The sequence below is a fragment of the Montipora foliosa genome, chromosome 12 (genome assembly GCF_036669935.1).
Source record: "Montipora foliosa isolate CH-2021 chromosome 12, ASM3666993v2, whole genome shotgun sequence".
NCBI lineage: Eukaryota > Metazoa > Cnidaria > Anthozoa > Scleractinia > Acroporidae > Montipora > Montipora foliosa.
In genome coordinates, this window is record NC_090880.1 from 14,517,743 (window position 1) to 14,527,742 (window position 10,000).

Sequence of the window (10,000 nt, forward strand, 5' to 3'; positions counted from 1 at the left end):
AGATATGTGTTAACGCTATTGGAGGACCTTTTCGTTGATTCAGCGGCCAAAGTTGGTCCTATGTTTACAAAAAAATCATTAAATGACTCGGAAATATCTTTATCGTCAGAAACAATTTTATCGTTAACAAGGATATCATTGACAGGGGAAGATTTTTTACCTTTGCCTGTAAGTGAATTTATTAATTTCCAGCCCGCCTTAGGGTCAGTGGCCTTGGACGCATCAATTTTCAGGCGAAAGTAGTCAGATTTCGCTTTACGCATCATAGAATTTACCTTATTCCTGGCAGATTGATAAAGTATCCAGTTGTTGTGCGAGCCGTATTTAATAGCATGTTTTTTATGGTAATCTCGTTCCTTCATCATTTTCTTTATGTCAAACGTGAGCCATGGTACTGATGATTGTCTCACACGCATATGTCTGATAGGGGCATGGTGATCTAAAATTGCATTAAAAACACTGCTGTGTTTATGTACAGTCCAAAGGATTCCAGTTGCTATCAAGATTGTGAGGGAGAGGGGGGCGGGGGGTTTCTGCAAATGACAATGAGAGCTTGAATAAGGTTATGGAGACTGCTTATAGATGTACACTGTCTGAGCCATTTTGTGTTCTGTCCGGTAACTAATTTTGGCCAGGATTGTAGGTCAGTTTGGGGCAGGTACAAAACACAGATCACAGGTTATTGTTTTACCAATATGGAAAGTACCTTTAAACATTCATTAAAGCTACATTGTAACCTTAGGCCTAAACAAAAGTTTTTAGGCCTAATGTTACATGTACACAGTAGCATTTGTAAACGGTAAGGGTTGTTTCTGTATTGGTAAAACAATGACCTTTGACCTGTGTTTTGTACCTGGCCTAAATTGACCTAGGTTGAAACAAGTTGACCTTCGTTGCAACAAAATGACCTAGTTTGGTTGCAAATTAACCTAAGGAACAAAATGACTTGCAACATATATATTGACTAGTTGTTCTATAACAGTGCGACACACCTTACCGTGGCCATCTAACAAAGTTTTTTACTAACTGTCCGCCAATCAGGATGTGTAAATTTGATTGATAGTCATGCCTCCTTGGAAAGTTCGCACAGTTGTAAGTTGAATACCGTTGCATGGGTTGTTGAGTTGACGTGTTTACACGTAAATTGTCAAATGTGACAGTTTGTTGGGTGGCCACGTAAGGCACGTTGCACAGTAAGATTTTGGCAGCCTATATGTAAAATTTATGTACTTCGTTTACTACTTCCTTAATGGGTCCTACAGTGCATCACAACAAATCTTTATGGTTTTCATCAGCGATGAAAGCACAAGTGCAAGCGTAAGAGCGCTTATTTCACAGCGAAAATGGGTTGTTGCAAGCAGAAGAAAAAAGGATTAAAAATTTTCCTTTTTCTTGTGCTTGCGCTTATGCTTGCATTTGCTTGCGTCGTGTGAAAACAAAACACAGCACAGTCTGACCAGTTAAAGCTCTCATTCCAGATTCCCCGCGTCTGTGCTTTCAAACAAAATGGCAGATTTTGTGGTTAATTTTGATGCTTATGTCGAAGTTCATTTTTTCTAGCATAAGGTACTTAAACATGTATACATGTAGGCTTAAGAATTCTGATTGGCTGTTGTAAGTAAGCTGAAAAGTTGAACTGGGACTACTCAAAACAACTTCAGATAGTGCTTAGAATACATGACATTAGAAGACTTGAAATCAAGAACTTGGGACTGCAATTTGGGAACCCCAAGCACTCCACCACATTACCTCCCCATACGTTTTAGGCATGTCCATGTAGCCTAATATACATTCCACTATCTTTTCTGATTTTAGTTCCCTAAACAGAAGTCCCCCCAACTTGTTGAAAGAGATAATTCTAGTGGATGATTTTAGCAATAACCGTAAGTCTTAGCCTGAATCATAATAATTACTTGTAATATGCCATTAAAGCACAAAATAAATGTGAATTTTAATTCAGTAGTTTAACAGTTTTTTAGCAAAAATCAAGTAGGCTCAATGGAATAAAACAGTTTACATGTATGTGCATTGTACATGCAATATGTTGTCTTGCAACGATTTTGGCCATTGCAGGGTGTTGCACTGTGAAATGTTTTGTGCAACTTGTCCCGCCTCAATGTTGCCAAAACATTGCAAGACAAGTTGTACAAAACACTTCACAGTTTAACAGCACCTTTAGGATGTTGTAGTTAAAACTTTCCTTGGTTAAGAATTTTTCGAACTAGTTTGTTTTTAAGAATTTTTGTGTGTAGCATTCATGACTCATTTTAGGGAGTCAGCATAATTATATCGGTGTGCATGTAGTGACAGATCATTGACTATTTTAATGAGATTTTAATAACATGTCTATAAATTCATGTTTGTCATGTTAGCTGATGATGGCAGGTTATTAGCCCAGCTTCCTAAGGTGAAAATTCTTAGAAATGACAAAAGACAAGGTAAGAAAGGTTTGCTACTGTAATTTCTTTAGCTTGCTTAATGCATTAACCAGCTTATAAAAAAAATGTGTTTGTATCATCTGACTTGTGGTCATAGGTGGAATTAGGTTGTAGATTACATTAATTATAATTATTTATTTATTTATTTATTTATTTATGCAGTGGCCAGGCTTTTTGGATTAAATTCACTGTAGTTTCTACAATGTACCTTTTCAGCCATGAAAATGTCCCTGGAAAAAAACATGCATTTAGGGACTGGGCAAGAAAGAATGACTGGGTTTGGATGGTGTTACAATGTATATATACATGTGCCTGCTCATGTGCTGCACGTTGGAGACATTAGCACCCCCACTTACAGTAGTACACACTCACTCACTCACTCAGCCGACTGCGGTGCAGTCGGCTACGAGCTTTCCCCAGTTTGTCCTGTCTAGAGCCATCAGCCGGATCTCTTCCGGTGTCAGGGGGTTATCTTGACACATCACCCTGGCGATGTACTGATGGAAAAGGGTCTTGGGACGTCCTACTTTCCTTTTACCGTGCCGTGGGTGGTATAGGGCATACTTATTGGCAAGCTCGTCCTCTGGCTTCCTCAAGATGTGTCCAAGGAAGCGGAGCTGCCATTGATGGATTAGCTGGACAAGTTTCTCCTGTTGGACTTGCCTGAGGATTAAATTCACTGTAGTTTCTACAATGTACTTTTGCAGCCACTTGGGCTGAATAGCAGGCATGTTTTGGTTTACTGTATAAACATGTGTATGAATCACTTTTTGAATTACCTGCTATTATCATAAGTGACAAGAGTAGAGAGCCATTATTTTATAACCATTGTCCATTTTTGTGTGTGTCCCAAACCTCTGCCAATGCTAGGTACATGTACTTCCAGTTGTTCAAATGCCGGATACATAATTACATGTATACATGTTTGTGCAATTAAGGCACATAAAATGTTGGTGCCAGTGGCCAATGGGCTTGTACTCAACTTTACTTACATATGCTTATTTAGAAGTATGTTTATCCATGGTCACATGAGCAATTATTTTACAATTAGATCCATAGCCCGCAAGGGCTATGGGTCAATAGCCTATCTGGCGAAGCCAGAAACCCATAAGGGTTGAAATGTGTAACGAGCGTTCACAGCTTCCGAATATTCAGTGCGAACTGATTGGTTGAATGTTTCAGTGCTAAGTACCATATTTGGAAACCCCTCACTCTTGTTGTTCCAAATATGGTACTTAGCAAATTGAATATTCAGAAGCTTGTTTCCCAGCACACAAGGGACCGTTACACGTTTCAACCCTTATGGGTTTCTGGCGAAGCCGAATGGGCTATTGACCCATGGCCCTTGAGTGCGAAGGGTCTAATTGTTTTAGTATCACCCAACTAGTCGGACAGAAAAGGCAATATTAAATTTAACAAATGCAAGTTGAAGAAATATTTATTTGGGAATAAAACGAAAGAAGGCATCACGCTTTTCGCTACTTGAGGACTATTACTAATAGTCCTCTAGTAGCGTAGTCAATTAAAATGCAGGATTTGCATTAGTCCACTAGTTGAGTGATACTAAATAGAGGATATTACCGGTACATGGCCGCACGGAGATATGAAATTTCTCTTTTGAGCAGTGCAGTGAAAAATATTTCACAAGTGAGTGCAGTGAGCGAGTGAAATATTTTTCAACACAAGAAGAGAAATTTCGTATCTTGAAGCAGCCATGTAATATTCTATGTATTATGTAAACACCACTGAAATACTAAATCATTCCACGAAAGGCACCAGAAGGTGCGATTTTCACATGTGAAAAAAATAACATGTTATCTTCTTTTATGAAGAAAAGCTCACTTTGTATTTCATTGGTGTTTATATAATAAACTAAAATCTTTGCACAGTCTGATTGAAACTGTGAGATATTGAATTATCCACTGGATAAGCTTATCCAGCCTTTGGACATCTGATGCCTGCCCCACAGGCTATAAGCGCTCTGCAATATTGCTTTTGTTAACTCACAGTACATTTTATGTATTATCATTATTTCAATTACATTAAGCAATGGAAAAATTAGCAAAGTTTATAATATATATACAGAAATATTTGACCTGCTTTGCAGGATTGATGCGCTCTCGAGTACGTGGTGCTGATGAAGCCCAAGGAGAAGTGCTTACTTTTTTAGATAGTCATTGTGAGTGTAATAAGAACTGGCTGGAGCCACTCCTAAAGAGGATCAAGGAGGTACAAAAAGTTATGGTCTTCTGGATAGCAGGCCAGGCTCATTTTCAATGTCGTGATTGAATTCCCCTGTTCCAAGCTCTTCATTTTGGCTGTTATTGATAATAGTTCTTATAATAATGTACGTGTTGCAGGTCATTTTGTTCCTTACACAATGTAGGTAAATTCATTTCCAAACCAGGTCATTTTGTTTCAACCTACATGTACATGTAGGTCAACTTGTTTCAACCTTGATCAAGTTGTCTCAATTTGAGGCAGGCACAAAACACAGGTCACAGGTCACTGTTTTACCAATTGATACAGAAACAACAACTTTTATTTAGGCCTAATTAAGCCTAAGGTTTGAAATTAAAAGCAAAGCCAAAATTATGGGAATAGTTTTCACTAAATTAGTGACACATTTGTCCATGTTAAAAATACATGCATTATTTATTGTTACATGTAGGTTATTCAATGAGTTCTGTGAATTAATGTAATTCATAATCCGCTGCTAGGAATGCTGAAATTTCTTCTTTATGCAAAAAAGACTATGCTTTTTTGCCCTAGACACCTACATGTACATGTACAAAGTGATTTGCAGGGCTTAGGGCACTTTCCTTTTGTCAGAATGGGCCGGCCAAAGAAAATGCAACAATTTGAAGGAACACTTGCATGATAATCCCTCGCATTCTCCTAGAGGAGTATAATTATCATCCTCAAAATGTGTTAATTGAAGGTGTTGAAGAGTTAGTCCTCCCAAATGCCCAGTCTGGCCAGTCAGTACTGTCTAATGGAAAGAGTCCTTATTGAAAACCAGCTCAATGAGTTGGTGAGCAAGAAGCATTCAAAGAAGACAAAAGATGTCACAAACTGTCTCAAGATGTTTTGGTTATGTTATAAAACAAATAGTAATGAGTTGTGCATGTACTATCAAGATTTACATGTAAATTCACTGTGGAGGTTTTTCTAAGTACTCAGGAAGCTAGAGTCTGCCTCTTGTGACTCTTATGCTTCTAATGTGCTCAGCAACCTTCCGCATGCAATCATACAGTAACTTGACAGCACGTACATGCTGAACCGTTTTAATACTGTTTGTTAACTTCGTTATAGAAATGAATTGAAGAAAATTACCCCTTTGATTCTCATCTTACCCAAGATGGCCAGCTGCTGAAAGGTTGTCTTAAGTTCTAATTATGATATTTTTATTGCATTCTTTAAGCAACGAAATATGATAGTAAGTCCTATCATTGATGTTATTAGTATGGACACCTTTGATTACATGGGATCATCATCAGATCTAAGAGGAGGTAAACTTACTTTACTTGATTTTTAAAATTACATTGTTATATAGCTGGAGTTTTTCCCGCTACAGCACGCCCATTCATTGGCTAGTTGATGGTCACATGACATTTCACAATGAAACTGTTTACCGCCAAATGCCATGAGCGGGCAACAGTGCGAAAACTATGACGTCAAAGGGGGAACAGTTCACTGTTACCCGCGAAATGTTGACCGCTGTTGCACGTGATCAGAGCGTGCAGTTGAAGGTGGCCTGATGTTGTCGCTGGAATCTGAGCGCTTTTTTCAAAATGTTTGACCCATTTGTTTTGCAACATAACAAATCACTTAATGACTGGTCCCTCGGGGAAACAGTTCATTTTGTTTCCCTCGAATCTCATTGTTTCTCTTGGCTGCGCCTCGGGGAAACATTGAGATTCTCGGGAAACAAAATGAACTGTTTCCCTCGGGACCAGTCATTAAGTGTTTATTATTAAATCTTCCAGACCACTGCATACAAAGCATACAAAGTTCGAGCATTGTAGGATAAAATGCAAGTGGTTTCTGTCTCTTTATAGGATTTGGATGGAACTTGAATTTCAAGTGGGATTACTTACCATCAAATGTCCTCGCAGAACGTGCTGGGCGACCCACTGATCCCATTAGGTACATATACATTGTAAACATGATGCTGTTTGTCTCCCATTATGCATGACTTTGCATGATCTACTGTACCATTAATTTTTTATTATAATAATTAAAACTCTTTGTCATCCTTGTAGATCAATACTAACTTGTAGCTTGTTTTAGTGCAGTAATTAATTTTATCCAATCTTGAAATCGTTTCCATTTTATGTGAACAGCATGTGTTCTTCAACATGTCAGAGAATTTAATCTAGATTGCAGTATTGCATATTTTTTACCGTATTAGAGTTAAACTGCATGTAGTACAATTAAAAAGCTAAAAAAGCTGACTACATTTGAAAGCCATGATTGTTTTCCTTCGTTTTTTTTTAGCTAACCTGTACCTCTAGTGTTTAAAGTAACCTAATGGTGTTGAAGCTCATTACATTGTTACTAGTTAAAACTTTGTACTCACCATCAAGTTGTGTCCATGTATGATGTTTAGAACTCCTGTTATTGCTGGGGGATTATTCTCCATTGACAAGAAATGGTTTGAAAGAATAGGCAAATATGACATGGATATGGACATCTGGGGAGGCGAAAATTTGGGTATGATTTATTCCTCTAAACAGGCTGAATGCTACAGTACATGCTAATACATTGTACATATTATTCACTTGGCAATTGAAACTTACCGGTACATGTATGTACATGTAAATTGTAACTATGAGCCAAAAAGCTGGTACAGTGCATGATTGATATTGAGCACATATGTGTAACTGTCATACAAGTGTAACATGCAGCCCTAGAAAATGGTTCCACTTGAGGACTGATTTTTAGAAATGCTTGGGAATGAAGATTTCTTATTTACTATTATTATTATTATTGAGGGATTACAGGGGACACAGAAAGGGAGGATTGGGGGGTAGGGGATAGGGGATAGCCCCCTACTTTTTTTACGGTGTTGATTTCTCCTAAACCTCCTCGCCCTCCCCTCACACTTCCATGACCCACACCAAAGCCTAGCCCCTCGTACTCCACAGCCCCTGGATTACCAATCTGTAGTTACAAGTGTAGTTACTGTAATAATACATGTAATTTGTGTTCATTAATTTTAGGACAAGGGAGTAATGATTAATTTTATGTGATGGCAATTTGACCAAGACAGGCCCAAGCCTGTTAACTCTCTCAATCCATCTTAAGAGTGCAGGGATGGCGCAGTGGTGAGAGCACTCACTTCCCACCAATGTGGCTCGGGTTCAATTCCCAGACTTGGTGGCATAAATTATGTGGGTTGAGTTTGTTGGTTCTCTACTCTGCACCGAGAGGTTTTTTATCTGGGTCCTTCTGTTTTTCCCCTTTGCTCAAAAACCAAATTTTGATTTGATTTGTGTTGATTTGTTAATTTCAATTTACATTGTCCCCAATTAGTGTTCTAGTGCTGGAAGATTGGACACTTAAATAAAGTTCCTTTCCTTTCCTAATGTTTTGTTTCGGTTTTTTTTTTCGGTCTTAGTTTAACATAATGTTACTCATTAATTACATCAATAGTCTACTGGAGAACCCTGACGATGCTAATACAATGTAATAATAATTAATATTGTCAGTTCAAATTTGTTTACAAGTCTTGTTATTAAATAATATGAATTGATGGAATGTTTGTGGGAATGTTTGTGCATCAAGGGTTGGAACCTTAGGGTCATGGCTAGCGACATGTAAATTAAATTTAGAGAATTATTTTTTGCTCTGTGTATTGTTTCTTGAACTTAATGGATGGCTGAGAGTTGTGACCTTAGAACATTAATTTTGCTTTAGTTGTAATCTACTTGCACTTCAATCTTTCGTCCACAACCCACACTTCAAATACACTTTTCTTTCATATATTGTGGTAATGATGCATGAATTTTAATTAATAATGAGTAATGTTAAAAACGTTGCACATGGAATTGCACAATTCTCTTTACTTGACTTGAACTTTATCAACTCTGGTTGACAGAAATCTCCTTCAGAGCATGGCAGTGCGGAGGCAGCATGGAAATCATTCCTTGTTCCAGAGTTGGTCATGTTTTTAGAAACAGACATCCGTATAACTTCCCAGGGGGCAGCATGAATGTCTTCCAAAAGTAAGCACTGGTAACTCATTTTAGAAACTCATTTGTGTCTCTATTGTACCTGTATAAGATCAATCCTAAGTTACGCTGCACCAGTATTTCATTATGCTCTTCCGATGTATTTAAAGAATGATACACTGTAGAGCGTGTACAGAAGAGAGCTTTGGCCATTATTTACCATCTATTGAATACTCTGAGGACCTAAGTAGAGCAGGAATTCCCACAGTATTAAATTACAATCAAACTGTATGTAATAGGCCATTTAATTTTATCATAATGGGGACATAGTTTTTCAGTGAGTGATTAACCCATTGACGCCCAGGGGTTCCCCGTTGATGAGTAAAATCGTCTGGCATTAGACAGAGTGGCCGCTTTTGGCCGGTTTGGACGTCAAAGGGTTAAATGACCAAGAAAATCGCCTTCATAGACTTTTGCCCGCAGCAAACAAACAAACTTATTCGCTTAGCCATAAAAAGAGCTTTGATATAAAGAAATGGAAAACAGACCATTTTACAAATTATACATCGTGCCTGGAAAATAATGTACAGTAGCATAGTTTTAAAATAAAATCCCTTTTTTATGTTGTATATATCAATGTATTTAGAAATAAATTATCAGTAGTGTACGTTTTTAAAACTGTAAATACACAATTCAGCCAATCGGCTGCCAAAGTATCTGTCAATAAACTAGCTATCTATTTATCTCAGTTTATTTATGCATTATAGCAATACCAGATAAAAACAGTACTTTAGGTGAAACTTAGAGGGCTTATTAGAGCGGTTTTCAATTGAGTGTCGAAAGTAATAAGATAATTACTTAGGTTTATCACTCATTGATTGGTTCAAAGTTCTCGCGCCATTTTGTCAACCAATCAGAAGTGAAATCAAAACCAATCATGGCTCGCGCATGCACATTTTTCCGCACTTTGTGTCGGCTACATTTAATTACTTCGAGTTTTGATTAGTTTACCGGATAGTCTTCATCCTTTTTGATTGGCCAAAGTAATTACATGTACTTTGGTTTTGGTTCAATTGAAAATTGCCTTATAAATAATCATTATCTCTTAGATGGGATGCAGCTAGCATATGATTGGACAGTTATTCTATTAAGAGGCTTTATTCTTCAGTTGTTATGCTCTCCTGATCCAAAAAAAAAAAAAAAGACAGATCTGATAACTATCTAACCAACTTTCATTTTTTAGGCCATACTGTATGGGTGCGTTCGATTGACCGTATTCCAGAATGAGAATACATGGAGTGATGATTTAAAATGGCATGTCTGGCGTTTTCAAGCAACAATGATAATAAAGATATGAGCAGGTGTTTGACAATTTTAATCTGAATC

The 10,000-nt window shown here is 37.5% G+C and overlaps 1 protein-coding gene across 1 annotated transcript in view; it reads left to right on the plus strand.

The window, feature by feature from the left end:
• LOC137979359 (polypeptide N-acetylgalactosaminyltransferase 2-like) overlaps positions 1 to 10,000 on the plus strand; it is a 23,580-nt gene that overhangs the window by 6,181 nt on the left and 7,399 nt on the right. The window contains exons 4-10 of the mRNA XM_068826597.1: positions 1,816 to 1,883; positions 2,373 to 2,438; positions 4,546 to 4,667; positions 5,863 to 5,950; positions 6,500 to 6,587; positions 7,051 to 7,154; positions 8,542 to 8,668. Coding sequence (XP_068682698.1) covers positions 1,816 to 1,883; positions 2,373 to 2,438; positions 4,546 to 4,667; positions 5,863 to 5,950; positions 6,500 to 6,587; positions 7,051 to 7,154; positions 8,542 to 8,668 — 663 coding nt within the window. The remainder of the gene's footprint in view (positions 1 to 1,815; positions 1,884 to 2,372; positions 2,439 to 4,545; positions 4,668 to 5,862; positions 5,951 to 6,499; positions 6,588 to 7,050; positions 7,155 to 8,541; positions 8,669 to 10,000) is intronic.